Source organism: Lissotriton vulgaris, chromosome 1_1 (genome assembly GCF_964263255.1).
Source record: "Lissotriton vulgaris chromosome 1_1, aLisVul1.2, whole genome shotgun sequence".
Lineage (NCBI taxonomy): Eukaryota > Metazoa > Chordata > Amphibia > Caudata > Salamandridae > Lissotriton > Lissotriton vulgaris.
In genome coordinates, this window is record NC_141685.1 from 678,647,202 (window position 1) to 678,665,369 (window position 18,168).

General features: G+C 40.4%; 1 protein-coding gene across 1 annotated transcript in view; it reads left to right on the forward strand.

Annotated features, from left to right (window-relative positions):
• Positions 1-18,168, forward strand: part of FRRS1 (ferric chelate reductase 1) — a 240,179-nt gene that overhangs the window by 162,831 nt on the left and 59,180 nt on the right. Inside the window, exons 11-12 of the mRNA XM_086954631.1 lie at positions 5,536-5,622; positions 15,132-15,229. Of these exons, the coding sequence (XP_086810757.1) occupies positions 5,536-5,622; positions 15,132-15,229 (185 nt within the window). The remainder of the gene's footprint in view (positions 1-5,535; positions 5,623-15,131; positions 15,230-18,168) is intronic.

Below are 18,168 nucleotides of genomic sequence, written 5' to 3' on the forward strand. Positions count from 1 at the left end.
GACCATAGAGCGAGAGAGACTTCCTGGTCCGCACATTATTGATAGGACAACTCAATTGAACTGTGCAAAGTATTTCTCTCGGCTCAACCTAAATAAAGGATATTATCAATTGGAGCTTGAAGAAAGATCAAGGTACATACCAACCTTTTCAACAAATGTATGTTTGTTTCGCTGCAAGCGATTGAGTTCTGATATATCCTCTGTTGCCTAACTTTCCCAACATGTCATTTCATGTATCATACACCCTGTAGTAAATTCATTTAACTATAGTGATGACATATTGGTTTTCGGAGCTACACTGAAAGAGCATGACAAAGCTCTCATGCAAATATGCTGTCTGTTGAATGATGCTGATTTAACTCTAAATGCTGACATGTGAATTCCACAAGAAAACCTTGACATTCTTTGGCCATCTCTATTCTGATGGGGGTATGAAACCTTATCCAGCAAAGTTTAAGCATTGCCTACTGCAAATCCTTCAATAAACCATGCTATGTTAAGATCATTTCTTGGAATGGCCAGTTACTATTCCTGTTCCATACAAGACTTTGCACCATTATGAGAACAACATTTTTTTTTCTTTTTATTGGTCAAGAGAATGAGAGAAGAGCTATCAAAGGATCAGGCAAGTTAATGAGAGTGACACTGCACTGAATTGGCCTGCTTTGATCCCAAACTTCACACAGATGTTGTGGTTGAGGCCAGCCCTGCCAGTTTAGGCATCATCCTTGCACAGCACAACAGACAGCCCAGTGCACGGAGACATATCGCAGCATACGTTAGGAAAAGCCTGTCACAAGTGGAACATGCTTATTTGCAGCCTGAAAAAGAAAGGTTGGCAGTGGTCTGCGCTTGAAATATTTCCCTGTGTTTTTTGTACGGAAGGCCCTTCACAGTAGAATCATCAAGCACTGTTGATATTCGGCAATCGCAAAGTCAAAATGCCTCCTAGAATTGAACATTGGGGGTTTGAGGCTACAAGAATACAACTATCCGGTTTTTCATTGTCCAGGGAAAGATCAGAATCCTGCTGCTTATTTTTCAAAAGTGCCATTACAATGCCCTGGTACCCCATCTAAGAGAGCGGAGGCTTACATCAATCTTATTTTGAAATCGAGCATATAAGCTGCCATGTCTGTAGAAGAAATTGTACTCCTGCAAGCCAAGATAGTGACAAGTTAAAGTTGAAGGACATTATTGCTAACCAATAGAGGAACCAGCCCTCTAAACCTTTCACTAATGCCAGAGAATATCCAAAGTTAAAATATTTAAGAGATGAACTTTCAGTGACTCCGGTAGCACACAAAATGTTATTCCCAAGAGTCTCAGACAACAAGTAATTGACATTGCCCATGACAGTCATCGAGGACTAAATGTCACTAAAAGAACTCTTTGTAATCTAGTCTGGTTTCTGTATGTAGACAAAAGGATCGAAAAGGAGTTGAAGACTTGTCACATATGTAACCATCTTTCGTCTCTATTCAGCACCCTTTAAACATGTCAGAATTGCCAGATCATGCTTTAGGGAGAAAAATGCTATTGATTTCTGTGGTTCTCTTGCGAATGCACATCCTCTTCTAGTTGATGTTGATAAATACTCGCTGTTCCCTTTGGTAAAAGACCTTTCATCCACTACACATAAAAAAGGTTATTCAAAAGTTAGATGGTATCTTTGCGACATGGGGGTGTACCATAACGGCCCAACTTTTAATTGTCGAGAATTTAACAACTCTCTAAATCACCTCAATATAAAGCATCCAAAAGGCCCACCTCTTTGGCCCCAGGCCTACGGTTCACGAATACTATGAAGAAAGTTCTTCAGTGTCCTGCACTGAAGAAGCTAGACCGCAAAGTTGTACTCGTCGAACTTACAGTTCGACCCCTCCCTCAACGACCGAGTGAAGCCCTGCAATTCCAATGTTTCGAAAAGCCATGATGACCAAGCTGCCCCACTGTACCAACCTCCGATCTAAGAATGAGGAAGACATTCATGTCACAGACTTTGGTCACAAACCGAAAATGAAAATTTAGGCTGACGGATGACGCCATGTAAAAGATGTCACCTTTACAAGGGTTGATGGAGTGCTTGTCAGACAACGAAATGAAAGTCTGATGCTCCTCTTGAGGCTGAACCCTTTACCATCACTAGCATGAAAGGAAACCTGGTGACGGCGCAGCATCCTGGGAAGTCAAACATCGATGTCAATAGAGAGACTGTGTCCCGAAAGAAAGTTGATGACTCGGTGTCTGCTGATAATTTCCCCTCCCCTATGCAGATCATTGACACTTCGACTGCCAGTTCCCGAATTCTAATGACCTGATCAGGATTTGTGATCCAGGTGCCACAGTGCCTAATTGAAGAATTGTAATTTCCTGTATTTCTATGAATATCTGTGTTTTTATTTACTTATCTATTTTTTAAAATGTATAACTTTTAAATTAACAAAGAGGGAGATGTAGTGTCTTCTAAATAAAAGAACACTGGAACTCTTTTGGTTCCGATTGTACACCGTAGAACTGTGACGTAAGCATTGGAGAGACGAGTTGAAGGAAGGCTTAGAATGTTGAGTTCTTACTTACACACAGCAGAATAAAGGCTACTCTCTGTGTATGTGTGTGTGTGTGTGTGTGTGTGTGTGTGTGTGTATGTGTGTGTGTGTGTGTGCGTGTGTGTGTATTTATTTGGTGTGTTCCTATTAGACCACAGATGGCACGTTTTAGTTCTTGAGATGCTCTAGTACAAAGATACATTCAAATCAAGCTTGGAAGAGGCATAATACATATTGGAATGTAATTTAGTTACAGTTAGAAAGGCAGGCAGAATCTTTTGATAAAGGTGAATTCGACTGTAGGTTGAAAAGGTTGTCGAATCCCAAAGTGGAAGGGGTGGAAGAAGAGTTTGCGAGTTTCCAAGAGGGAAAGTGAAGCCTACGAGGGTCTAAATGGTATGAACATCTTGTCTGCAGTGTATAGGGAGGGCAGCATTCATTTGAATATGTTCAGATTGTGTAGGAAATGTCTTGTTGAAGATAACAAAGAGGTTGAGAGGTGCAGTGGAACCGTTTAGATTTTATGTGTGCCCAAAAAGTATTTTGTCTCAGAAGCTGTTCATTTAGATCTTAAAGGAAACATGCTATATAATTTAGATATAATTTAGATAGCAGCTGCTATCAAAAAGAAATATATCACTCACTGAGAGGTTCTAAAGATAGTAAGTAAAATAGCATTATTATTCTTTATTTAATTTCAATATAAAAGCACAATTAAAATACATAATTTCATCGTAAGCACTTTAAGAATACGACCACATTTTTCTAATCCATACATTCATTTCTGACAATCACTCTCATGAGTTTTGACTAGATGAATAAATCGAACCCAAATGGATATTCAAAGTGCGTATACAAGAGCTCATTAGGAACAAGTTAAATGTTAAAAATGTTTATTCAAGAGGCTTATACAAAACTGATTATCAGGGATTAAAGAAATCATGACATATATCTTTTATTTATTTATTTATTGGGTTTTATATAGCGCTGGCTAGACCCGGAGGTATCAGAACGCTTTACATGAGGAAGAAACATTGTTTCGGAACATGGAGGCATGTCAAAGGAGCGAGTTCTAAATAAGTAAAGCTCTGCAGGTAGAATATGCATCTAAAGAAAACCCATGTTTTTATCAGGTTTGTCGGGTTTTTCTAAAATATTTTGTTTTCTACACTTCAGGTGACAGATGTTTTAATCACTAGGCTTCCAAATAATGATAACCTTACCCAAAACTGAAACATCATTTTGTAATTAAATAGGTATATTTAACTCTGATAGGTCAGCTGCATTGTGTGCACAGATGGCTTAACGTGCAGAAGAGCTAAGCCTCAAGAGAAACTGGTCTCCACTTACCTCTAAAACAATAACCGAGACAGTATGGCAGCACAGAGGTTGCGTGTGAGTGTGTTTTCGCATTTAAAAAGCCAGATTTGCAACTTCAGTACATCAGCTGTAAATGTACACTAATCAATAGTGTTTCGGATCATATCAACTAGATGTCAATCTATTCAGCATCCAAATTACTACAACTTCTTAGCAAATATTCTCCATTGTAAATTTTTAAAATTCAAAAAGTCCATCTCTCCATCTGTTTAATACGAGAATACAGATAGACCTTGAAGAGAGGGGGAGGCCGGGTTGGGGTGGGGGGTGGTGACGCCAGATACTGATTGCAAGTAACTTTAGGAAATATGGCATAGAGAAATGTATGGGAGATATGGTAAAGAACATCTGTTTAATCCATAAACAAGAATTTGATGTAAAGAAACAAAAATTTCTGCATCATAGATGCAAAGCGTGTTTTTACTATGAAGCTTGTTGGTTGTAGCTGTGAATCTTAAGCTGTGTATCTTATGGGCTATTTTGTCAGACAAGATGTACAAGAAGCAGCTTTTGTAAGAGCCTGGACAGTAACATTTTAAACTGCAGTACAAATCTCAGGTTAGTTAAGAAGCTGGAGGAAAATCAAACCCTCCTTATGTGATTTAAACGATTTCCCTCTGAGAACAGGACTTAAAAATCATAATCAACACGAAGCATAAAGTGGGTAGAATACCATAAAATGACTAGTGGTTTGCCTAGATGTCCCATGCAGACGCAGCTCGGCAATGAGGTAAACCATTATTCCCATATCAGGAAAAGCCCTCAAGAAATGAATCATGTTAAAACGTAACAATTACAGATAAAATCTTCGTTGCTGGGCTTTTATCCATAAAAGGTAGGGTTACATACCATTGCTAGAAGCGAGCAGGGTATAATGCTGGACTGTTACTACGTTGGTTACTCTCTCCAATCTTATATTATCTCTTAATTCGTGGTACTGTAACTTAACCCGTGCCTTGTAGGAGGAGTTATTATCTGCACTATTTACCCATAAGTTTACCATCCAAAGATCTTGAAGTGACTTTTTAATGCAGTTGAAACAAGGTATAGATTGTACTTTACCTAATTAGAAAAAATCTTCCACTATGTCACGCGTGAACTTTAGCTCTGAAGCAGACGATAGTTTGACTCATAACAGTATATCAAATCTCCTAGGAACCCTATTTACCTACCTGTTAACATACCTGGCTTTATAATTCTGTTTACTTGATGAATTGGAATTGCTCGATTGCCATAAAATTTTGAGACTGTACTGTAAAATGACATTTTAACTTCTGAATGCAGCGCATACAGGAAAAATGTTAGTTATCTGTAACAGTAGGTATGACACTTGAACGTATTTGAGATTCACCATATTGAGCATGATTCAGCGGTCTAGTGGATGGTTTCTAGAAAGTCTCATCTTTACTCGTCTGAATATTTGGTGTTGTCAGTATGACTCCGTAACTTCGAGCTGAAACCCACAATGAATTGTGCTGCATGTGTTATTTTAAGATTGTTATTTCTGTCACCAAGCGCAGTAGCTTTCTAATTAAGATGGAAACCTAATAAATTGTACGGAAATATAATTTACTTGAGATTTCAATTAAATGTATGTTTCTTTTAGGTGCATCGCATTTTGATGGTTTCTACTATACTTCTGACGTGCACAGCTTTTGTTCTTCCTTTCCTGTACAGAGGAGGCTGGAGCAAAGTAAGAGGATATTGATTACATTTTCCTGATTTAAAGGTTTTTGTATTTAAAGATCACTGCACTATGCTGCGTTTCCTATTACATCTTACTAGTGAAGTGTAATCTTGTTAATATAAATGACATTTACTTTTTGAAAGGCTTATGTTGTAGACTCATTTCTTTTTTCTTTTTTGTGACCTCATTTATATTACTCATCTAATTTCCGCTCATTTTTAAACCTCTTTTCTGAACATTTAAAAAGTGACAAAGGTCACCAACATTCAAGCAGTAGGGGTGTAAATTAACAGCTCCACAGTAGTGCTAAGAATATCTGGATTCCTCATCTACAATTCTAATTTTAAACTGCTTAGGAAAAGAGAACCGAACAGCTTCCCAATCAGTCCCCCTCTGCGACCAGTCTGCTATAACGCGTAAGTGGGCTGCTCTGTAACACAGTAGGTATTTTGGAGGACCCAGTTCTTCTCGGCCTGTTTCAGATTTTGGAGGGCACTGCGAAAGAGCTGCATTGGTTGTTAACAGGCACCAAATGCAGACCTCTCTCCCTTCCCCCACCCAGATCTCACAGCTCGCAGTAGTGATCGATGTGTTCCTTCTGGGATGGGGTGTCAATCTGGGGAAGGTGGAGATCAGAGGACTCTGGTCTCTGACTGAAGCCTAGCTCCATATCAATCTGTTGGAGTTTCGGGCGATCGGACTGGCACTGAAAGCCTTTTTACCATCCATAAAGGAAAGGCTGATACAGGTTTTCACTGACAACACTATCGCATTGTGGTACTGCATCAGAGGGAGAAGTGCAGTCGTGGACATTTTGTCAAGAGGTCCTGCTTCTCTGGACCAACAGGACATTTCCCTGGTAGTTCAACACCTGGCCGGTTCTCTGAATGCCAGGGTGGATGAGCTCAGCCGAAGGTTCCTTGCGGATCACGAGTGTTGTCTTCATTCTGAGGTGTTACAAGATCTCTTTCAGCGGTGGGCAGAGCCTTGGTTAGATCTGTTTTCCTCTGAAGAGAACATGCAATGTCAGCAGTTTTGCGTGCTTTAGTTTCCAAGGCGGGTTACACTCAGCGACACTTTTCGCCATAAGTGGAGCTCAGGCCTTCTCAGAGTGCTCAAGAAGATCAGGAGCCACTGGGCACAAGTTATTCTTGTGGCTCCGGACTAGGCACGGAGAGAGTTTGGTATCTCAAGCTTCTCGGCATGAGCATTGATCCTTCTATCAGGCTGCCTCTTCTGGAGGATCTTCTGTTGCAGAAGCAGTGGAGGGCCCTCCAGTCCGAACCTGTCCACTCTCCGCCTCCTTGCGTGGAGATGAGCTGTGACAGTTGGCAGCTTTTAACCTCCCTCTCAAAGTCTGTGAGGTTATTCTGGTATCCAGGCGTCCCTCCACGAAATCGGTATACGCTTGCCAATGTTGTAAATATTGTACAGAAAAGACCTGGTATCCTTTTGTTTATCCTTTCTTTGGCCCAGAAGGGGTCTGCCTTGGGCACTCTGAAGGGGTTTCTTGAAGTCCTCTCAGCTTGTCTTCGGCTACCAGATCAGCCTTCACTTTCCAAGTCCCCTCTGGTGCAGAGGTTCTTGAACCCACTGAGCGCGGAACTTTGTAGTGTCTATGTACCTACCGTAGGCTTACTAGCGGTCTACTTGTAACCTAAAGCAGGATGGTTCCGTTCTGCCCATTTTCATTGCTCCTACAGCTCCTTACGTGTTTTAAAGAATCACTCATTACTACTAGAGATACCCATCTTGGAATATGCAAATGCCCATCCACTTGGAGTTTACTGGTGCCTATGGGGTACTTCCTAATTTTTCTAAAAATTTGTGTTGATAAGCCTCTTCCAGTGTATAGCTCGGCCAAGTTATTTGAGAGAGCTCTTTTTTTAAGCTTGATTTGTTGCTATGGTTTCGCCTTCTGAAACCCTGTGCTTGGTAATCTATTTCCAGTAAGCAGAAATGTAGGTCTAGTCACAGTTTCAAGTAAACACGTGTGGTATTACCAATAATGAGGCCCTATTTTCAGTACACATCCACCATCCCTCAAACAGTATAGGTTTAATTTGTTGACTTCTTTTAAATTGCCTAAAGCTGCAAGACACACAAGGAGGGAAATATTCAATGTGCCTCCATGAAATTAGGACTATGAGTTTCCAGCTGAGGCCTTGTTTTTAATTTAGGACAAACATTGTTTGTGTTAGGTTTATTTTGTGGGATTGGGCGAATTTGATTTTGCAACCTGTTGTGTGTTCGTTATTACAAAAAAAAAATACAATGATATAGTTATGAATGAATTTTTAACGGATAAAATGAATGAAGTTTGATGGTTTGTGTTTTTTTCGGTTTATTCGCTCAAATTTGTTGCCCATATTATTGCACCTCAAGGTTATATAATCTAGTGAACTGTTCCCAATAACCACAAGGATCAGGACGAAGTATGGGAAACACTCTAGCATAACAAAGAATAAAAATTGTATTGGCGGCCTGGGCACGAGTACTCGTATGCTCCGGCTACCCATGAGCGCCACAGCCCTACATGCACAGGTCTTCTCTCATTCCCCATCCACAAGCTCCTGCTCATAATTCCTTTCTTCTGCCAGTAATGGTCAATATGGTATAATGGCAAGTTTGATCATGTCATTCTTTGCACCACATGCAGTCAGGAGGCATATGTCTGTATTATATGCAAGCCCCATGTAGGAGTATCCTGAAATTTGATATAGATTGTATATCTATTGCCAGTGCAGGGGTATCAGATTTGGTCTGGGTTAAGCCCGAAAATCCTTCTCATTTACTTCAATAGCAGCCTTTCTTCATTAGCTGATGGTCACATTCTGGGACCAACTATATCATTCACAGTTATACTTGGCTCCTTCACTGATAAGTAAAGACTCTTACTGCAATAAAAATGCTTCAGTAATTGGCTTTTCATGATCTCTCCTGGATGTCTGGTGCAGCATGGCTGTTCCTCCTACAAGGAGGGTGACAGCCTGTCAGCAAGCCTTGACCCACTTCTACGCTTTCCTGGGATCTTTGAGGCTCTTCATCTCCCATGTTCAAGGTATTTTGTTCACTGACATCAGGATGCTTTGGGTACAATGTCTTCTCATGGCTCACTGGCTCCAGGGGTATCACCCTAATGTGCAGCAATTGTGATATTTCAGAATGTTCAGATGGGGAACCTATGCAAATGATCATCACCCTTACAAAACCTCTGGTAACCCTTTACCACTAACTGTTCAAAATTAAGTTGTGATTTTGCTATTTGTTTCTGAAAGGTGCACAGCCACCATAACATAAATATGCTCAAAATGCTCTTGTTTCCTACTATTGGTGAGTGGGAATCAACCAAGTTTTCTTCCATACAAAACAATGGAAGCCTATACAGAACAATAACCATGTTTCACTTATATGACCACTTAAGTACTGCCTTTTAGCAGCTTAATCTCGCACATATCGAGCCAAAGGTCTGGATTCTAAGTTGGGGCATATAACTGTCAACAGTGCATTTGGCAGTATCCTGCAACATGCAGTAGTAGCTAATGCATACCTTTATTTTGACCGTAGTCTGTTAAACTATAAACTATGTCCAAAGCGATTGTTAAATTATTGGCTTCGCAGTATTTATTAAATGCAGAGAGTTTCCTTTGCAGGCCCACTTGGGTCAAAATAGAAATAACCAAGTTGTCTGTATATAGTAAGTGTGGTTTGTAGCCCCTCCCCTAAATCTTTGAGTAGGGCCTGCCTTGTAAAATTTGGGGGAGGTCAGTAAGAAAGAGTAAGCAGACTAGGTGCTAATACACACCCTATCCTTACGCCATTCTGTCACTCTGTTAATAATTTTCGAGATAATGCTCCATTTTTTCCTAACTCTACTTTCGCTTAATTCCCATGGTTTAATTCCATCAGCACAGCTAAAATAATTATTGGCATATTCTCACCTTATACTTTATTTCAAAGAATTACACAGCTATCTAAGTTGAAGGCAGAACAGCAATAGCCCTCTCCCTTGAGTTTCCTTAGCTTTCTGCCTCCTGGCCCACAGCCTGTTGCAATGATCCATCCTCAAAAGCCTCTCTTTCAATCATCCCTGGTTGACTGGCACAAGATCGTCCTGATCTATCTAGTTGCTCATATATTGCTGTATTAACTTTGCATATATTTTAAAGCCTACATCTAGTTGGCTAATTAAATTATCATTTTTAGAGTTCGCTTTATTTCCAGATTTGGTTTAATTGTATAGCCACTTTCTAGCTGGGAGGGCGGGAGAGGCACCAGATAGACGTTATTGCCTAAAATACTTCAGCAAACCATCTGAACCAACAGTCTATATGGACTTTGTAATAATTGCAGGCAGCTTACCTGGTCCTGCCACCCTTGTTAAATTTAATGAATTACCTTTCTTACCCCATTTTCTAGCATGAGTGATACAAATTCCTTGTCTGGCCTAAACCACACGCTTTAGGAAGCGCTAATTGTACCTGCATGCATCTTGATATCTTACCCAATCTTCTTTTGGGTCCACACCGCTAAGTGAAATCCTTACATTGTCTGTACGTTTCTAGAGCACTTCCCAGAATTTATTAACATCCTTTGTGGCCAACACACCTATCGTTGCTCCCCAATTGGATATTAATGACAAATATTGCGATCTAGTTTCAAAAATTGCCCTATAACAGCATTTGGTGTTTATCTCTTACTTTTAATAAGATTCCCCATTTTTTTAACGCCCTGCACTGATCATTATTTCAAATAGGTGACTTGTGAGTTTGTGTGTTCTTTTTTTAATCCAATGAAATGGTGAATATTCTGCATCCCTGTCCAGCATGTACCTACTTTCTTTATCTTGCCTGAATGGCACAAAATTTTGACTTGATCAATGTCGCTTCTAACTAGACTCTCTCAGCTTGCATGTAGGCTAAACGATCTAGAGGCCAGTGATTCCTCCGATTTAAAATTGGAACATGAAAATGATTACAGAACCCAAAATATCAAGGGTGATTAAATATATAATCGATTGGATCTTCCAAATTACCTTGCTGGAAGGTTTTCCTTGCAGGGATGTCCACCACATGGCGTACATGGAGGCAGACAAGACCCAATTTGGATCCTCCTTGCAAATCTAGATACAACACAATTTGGAAATATATCCTGAGGGTTATTGTAGGTCACAAGAATGTGTAACTTGACCTGTATTTTTTAAAATTAAAACAGGGCATTTTTATACATAGCCCTTACATTACTTAAGGCAGCATTAAATAAGTATACCTGTTCCATACTAAACTGGATCCCACTCTTTGCAACATATATGTTCACACCTATCATTGCTTCAATTTGTGCTTAGTATGCAAATATAATGCACATTTCTGTATCCAGGACTATTTATTACTGATATTTTTAAGCCATTAGCTCTTTCTGTTAATGCTAGTGCCAATAAGCCTTCTTGATGGCACCCCATTCCCTTTTGACTTGCTTCCATATTGATGTGAAAATCCATCAAATCCTGGGTTAACCAGGTCTCCTGAAAACAAATGATTGCGATTTTCCACTAAAACTTTATTTAAACAAATTGAGTTTATCAGCGGACTCAGACCGCGTACATTTCAGGAGCAAATACCTAGATCAGCCTGTTCCACTGTTCCTAGTCTATGAAGCCTAAGCTTGAAGTCTCCTCTTCGTGAATGTCACTTCTACATGCATACCTAATGTTCATCCATGCAATTTGTCTGTGAGTGAGACTCCTGTGAGGAGAGAGAATGATTTTTAAATTGCCTTGGTATAACCCACTAATCTCCTTGGACCTCCAATGACCCATTTTCATTAGATTATTTAACTTGCTTAGCCTGCCTGTTAGTAAGTGTTTTGGTGTTCACACTAACTCCTCCTGATGTACTATTCTTACTCCTTTTGAATTTCATTATTCAGCACTTATTAATACATTGCTAACTATTTATACCTTTTATACCCTCCTTTGTATGGGTAAAGCCTACCTGCTTTGTATCAAAGTGCAATTTTAAAGGCTTGTAGGAAATGCAATCTATTTAGAGGCTTCAATTTTCTCTATTTTACCCATTTTTCATAATGCTAAAAATCAGGAAACATTATTCTCAGCTGCTTTACGGTTTAACTTTGTACCCTGTGATCGTTCCATTGAGGCTTTTTATGAGAAGGTTAATTTTTTATGTTACTTGAAGCAAGCAAATTACTATGCTACTTTCTTGACACCCTCCTCTTCTTTACCTGATTGGACTTCCCCTTTGCTGCTTCTTTACTAGGGGCTGTTGAAATTTGCTTAACCCCTTTCCCCTTGAAAGTATCCTAAGCTTGCAGGCCTTATCTGCTTTCTTTTCCTGAAATAGTGGGCACTAAGGGGGTCGGGGTGCCTTGAAAATGTTCTTCTTGTATTCTCTATTCCTCTTTCCTTAAGCATGACACTGACCCTCTTAAGACTACCTTTCAGGATTGACCTCCACTCCGTACAATGCCTGAGGCATCTACCACCAAACAGATGTGGTCTCCCATAAAAAATAGAATCACCTATGCTTTTTATCAACATTAGGACTTTGGCCCTCTGCAGGGCTCCCCAGACAAATTTCTTGTGGTCAGTCCACTAAACCTGATTTGATTGGCATATATCCAATTGGCCTAGGGTGATATCAGATCTAACTAACACTGACATGTTCCAATAAATTAAACTAGTATCTTTGGCAATGCGTTTTAGTGGGAGGGTGATCAGTGTTTTTATACCTTAACTGTTTACTACCACTGCCCTGGATAGGTTTTTTCTTAAGGAGGAGCATTTCCTTCATCGGGGAAGAGTACAGAGAATTTAAGATTTTGGATACTGGTAGGGGTACATGCTAATGTTTGTGCTTGTAAAATGTTGGACTCTTCACTCTCCGAGTCCTGGGGCCCCATTTTGTTAGCAGAGGCAGTGAGTTTAGATCCCTTCTTCCCTGCCCTTTGATTAGTTATGTCTTGTTCGAGGGCTTTTCTGCATTATCTGTGATAAACTGGGAGAATAGGATAAACTAAGATTTGGGTGGTCTCAAAATGAATTCAAAGATAGATTTAATGTTTACTCTTCATCTGTAAGAATTTGAATATAATGTTGAGAGGCTACTTCCTCTTTTTGCTGAGCGGAGCTGATCACCTACAAGTCCCCTTTGTTTTTCTTGAAGCGTTTCCCTACACATTCCAATATTGAAGTTTCTATGTCTACAGTGAGTTTATGATTTTGTATAGGCTCACCACCACTTGTTTTCTGTTGCCGACAGTGATCTCAAGCGCCAGGATGCCCTTGGGGTGACAGTAAAGCGCTATACAAATATACAATACATACATACACACACACACACTTGGGGGCTAGTTAATAGATGCTTGGGAGGTTTGTCCATTTTTATATCCTTGTACGTCCCATATGCTTCTGCCTCTTCCCAATTTCCTCTCCCCCTAGGCTCCTAGATTCCCCCTCGTGTCTCTTCCTCATGAGTGGCATCCCTCACATCTCCATATTTGTGAGCAGGCCTCTTATGGCTGAAACCCCAGGTACTCTTTATCAGGGCCTCTGCTCTGGGGAGCAAATCACTTCAAGTGTACTTAACCTCCTTCCTCATGTGCCTCAGTGTACTGCCACAGCCGCTGCCTATACCCTTTGGTCCATTGTAGCCTTTTAAATCTCTCTTGTGATCAAGAAACTATTTTCCCTATAATCTACTGAGTCTGTAAGATAATTCTTGCATTTTTTGGAATCCGATTTTCTCTTGCGTGTCCCCCAGTAGCAATAATGCCAACACTTCGGTGCCCAAGAAGCCCGCACTGCCCTCGCGCCGGTATGATCACCTGGCTACGCACCCGCTCTTTTGGCTCCCCGAGCTCAGTGGTGTGGTGAAGTACTGGCCACAACCGCACAAAGGGTGTTTCTAGGTCAGATGGCAGGGAGCTGCAAGCAAGTGGAGCAGAACAGCAAAACAGATTTCCTTTGTGGTCTTTGCCCAATCCAATCCAAAGTCTTCTTGCTGAGTGGCATCGCTTACAAGGAGGCAAGGTGACAAACCTGTAGTTCCGGATCAGCTAAAAGTCTGGAAGATGCCCAGGCACAAGCACAGCATTCACAACATATTGCAGAGGGAGCAGCTATTGCCTCCGTATGCTGTTTACTGTTCCTTTGAGTGATTATTCAACAACACATTCGTTTCCCCCATTCTTCTTGACTGCTTTTCCCAATCAAAGATTTGCTTGCCTCCACATGGAACTGCAAATGTCCTTTCTGCATCCGTGAATGGTAGGGATACTTCGTGTATCCTCAGTCTCTCTGGGCACATTTCTGTTGTGTTTGTATGCTCTGGTCCTTTGACTTGCTTTCCCTTCATGTTCTCTGATTAATAGAATCCTTTAGAAGGAGACAACATTCATGCTCTTGATAGATAAACTGCATAGGTACAATCTGGATATTTTACAAGCATGTATACAGCTGATTAGCATGGCTTATTGTAAATACAGTTGGTTGACATCGCTCTTCTAACCTGTTAGGAACACAATCTTCCTTCTCGAACTAGGTTAATAAGATATACATGGTCTCCCACCTGGCTAGGTCAAGCGTTATAGTAGAAATCTGCAGTCGATTTTTGCTGCATTAGCAACCTTAAGAAAGATACCACTTTCTCTGAACTCCACCCTGGTCAAGCATCATTCCCATGGCTCGCATAATCTTTTTCCCAGAATCATAATTGATTACTTTAGAGTTTGCATATAATACATTTGAACGCTTGTCTGCCACTGACATAACAAATTGGGAGCTCTCTTTTCCTGCATAGTTCAATTGCTAATGACTTGCACACTGTTGTATTCGTGCATATTTTATTCTTGTGTATATTTCTTTAATAACTTGTGTTAGCTCGTGTACCTTATGTGACATGCATTCTACATTCTGAGTGTTCTGTTCTAGATGCGATGCAGTTGGTCATTACTCTGATGACCTTTAAGCTGGCAGCATCGCATCTGGATCCTCTATATATTGTAGTGGGTTATTTATCTTAAATCTTATTTTAATTTAATAAACTCTTTAATGAATATATTATCATTTATGTTGTCATCAATACAACACACACCAAATACATCTGCATGGATGTTCTTAAATGCTCCACCATCTCAACTGTGAAATGCCTATCCATCCTGTCTTTGGGCAATCCAGAATAAAAAGACGTTTAGGAGCCATTAAAGACCTGATTGCTATCCGGTTTGGTCTGTCTTCAATGTTCTTACAGCTTCACCTTTCATCATTTAAAGGCAGCACTGAGAAGCCGCCAGTAGGAACCCTGTGCTTTTACCAGGTAGACATTTGTATAATTTGAACCATGAATGAAAATTGTCAACACGAAATCAAATATTTCCTTTTTGTGAACTAATGTATTACTGTGCAAAAGTGTATGCAGTAAAAAAAAAGTTTACACATAATTCATGAATTTTATAAATATTGTCTTTGATGTAATTTTATCTTGCTGTAATACTTGCAGAGAGCTGGTTATCATCCGTACATTGGCTGTATAGTCATGGCCTTGGCAGTACTCCAGCTGATTATGGCAGTCTTCAGACCACCTCCAGACTCTCTAAGGTACTGTGCAGCTACATCAAATTACCATTCTTGATAGTGTGCTAATGTCTGTCTGTCTTCAGCCACAAATTAGGAACACTATATAGTTTTATGTTTATAAACATCTGATTTTCTAAACCATGATCAATCAATGTACAAAAGAGCGAGCAGCACTGAATGAGTAAATATTTTATGCCCTTGGTGATTTCATAATATTTCCTAGATGGGATCCCCAGTGACTCCACTGACTCCAACCCTCAAAATATGTTCCATTTGTCTTACATCTTCTATTACAGTAAGGATTCTCAAATGTTCCACTGAGATGACTCCATTCCTCTTTAGTTATTTGAGTCTGACAGTTTAGTTCCCTCAACTGTTATTTTCAATTCTGCTATGTGTGCATTTACAAAGCCCCTACCTAGCTGTGGCAACAGAGGACTGAACTGTGCCAGTAGCATGGAGTATGATCCAGGATCGTTTACAGAGTTATAAGGTACTGAGGCTACGGAAATTATTGATCATGGAACTACTTAAGGCACTGAGATGCAATTCTATTTGATGATGATTGTCGCCCGCTCATTTCTGAATGAAGGTGAGTTTAGGCTTTTATGAAGATGGATGATATTGATCAGGATCCTAGATGCTCACATCTGCTTCCTGTCTCTTTGTTGCATTTCTAAGTTTTCAGTCCAGATATGTTCTGCTGTATGTGTTGTTTTTTATTCTGTAAAACTGACTTTACAAACTTGATTACATCAATGCAACACTGTTTTGTTTGGTTTTGTTGTTTTGAACACTTGTTGGAACTTTTCATTATACATAATCGATATTTGTTTTTGGGCGTATCTGTTAAGAATGAAAATTTGGATGATATCAATATTTCATCAGTTACTGTGCTGGGCTGCATGCACTACATGGCGAATGGATGTAAGAAACAACCAATATCTTGATGTGCCCCCTCCTTTTGTGAACTGAAGTGATTGAGTTCTTAATATGTAGCACAATTGTGATTGTATTATTTGTATGATCCTGTGATGCTGCTTTTTTACCACTTGCTTTATAATTTGTAGGATCATCGTAATGGGGGTTTATAACACTCATTTACAAAATGTCCCTTACAACTGATATTTGTTATTCATTGATCTTTTGGGAATATTTCTTTCATTACAGAGTGTGACAACAGTAATAGAAGAAATCCCTAACTCTCAATATGTTCTGATAATAGTCGTAACAGTTTGATTAAACTGGACCAAAATATTGACAAGGTGCCAAACTGTCAAAAATATTCTAGTGTATTTCTTCTATGAGCCAAAGACACATTAAGGGATCTCATTGTGTTCCTTGTATCGGGTGTCCTTTTTTTAAAGAAAACAGTGTGTATTATGTAAGGGGTGGGCAGAGTTTGCAGAGTTGCACTACTCAATGAAATTGTGCGAAGTTCCGCTCCGCCTTAGTAACAAGAGGCGATAGATTACTACCGTGCAACATGGTGCTCAAGACTCACATATTACATAAGTAATGTTAGCATTCTAGTTCAGTTTTTTGAATTCTAAAGGAGGAAGTGTGTGGACTGCTGGACAAGATGTGGTCCCTGAGGCATTCAGGCCGAACAGTGTCACCGAAATGACAAAAATGTGTGTTCAAAATCCTAAGACCGCTGTGGTGTAGAGATTTCCCCACTTTACGGACCCCGTTACCGAGATCTTTCTATTGCCACCGTTCGGCCATCCTTGCACTAAAGTAACGAGGCCTCCAAGGAACATTCTCCCTTACAGTTGGCAGAGAGGAGGACACTACAGGTGAACATTCTGTTTTTAAGAGAGGAGGACACTACAGGTGAACATTCTGGTTTTAATGGCAACTAATGAGCAGCTGGCAAACATTTCTTCATCCTATCAAAAATCACAATACCTGTGTCTGAGAACTTTTACAGCCATTGCACGGAGAGTACTTCCTGGCCAATCCTGTTACATGCATTCATCTAATGATTCCACAGTCATTCAGCTTTTCAGGACAAATAGAATAGATTTCATCCCATTTCAGTTTTAAGCCAGGTGTGTGTGGGCTGCTGCCTCACCCCATGCTTCCCCGAAGGAGCTCCACTCACCTCTCTTTGTTCATCATGGGACGGAGCCTCACAGCCACTTTCACGTCGAAGCCGCTCATCCCTGTTTCCGCTACCTACTTTCCTTCCCTTCAGTCTCCTTCTGGGATGGAGAAAATAACGCGAGAACACGAGAGGGTGTGGCCAGGGATGAGAGGTGTGGTATTGGGAGAGGGGACGCCACCCTCAAATAATGAACGCTGCATTTATGTGCTGTTTACTTTCGGCCCATTCGGGGAGGTGATTAATTAGGTAGTAATTGGCTGTCAGCAGCTTCCAGGCTCCAGCCATAAAGTGGGCCCTATCACAGGGGACTGTAAGTAAATTCCCCTTGCTCTAGAAAGCAGAGGCTGTAAAGACTGCTACTAATAGTTTGAATTACAGTGCATAGGATTGCTTTTAGATGTGGGCGGCAGGGGCAGACTCTGCTATGTGGCTAAATCGGAGTTTTTTCCCCGAACTCTGAGCTCCCATCAGAATGTCTGTGGAGTCATGGAGGCTGTAGAGAAGGGCACTGCATCCACACAGATATGGGAATATGAGTGTTGGGCAACAGCTGTGAAGTTGCTTGAAGTAGGAAAGGGTTCACTTTTTTTCAGGAGGGAGAGTTGCTGCAAAGCCATAATGGGCTGATTGGTGTGGTGTTCTTTGAGGAAACAATTAGTTTTGCATATGAAGTGATTTAGCAATCGTTGATAGTGAGCTAGGTTTTGACTAGTTACTTCTTGCCAGTGAACAGAAGGAATTCAGTATTTGTGGAGTTGAGGTTCTGGAGATCCAGGTCTGAATGAGTTGCAGGTTGTGTTTTAGTACCTGAATGTCAAGAGCTGAGGAGATGTTCATGTTTATTTGTGTG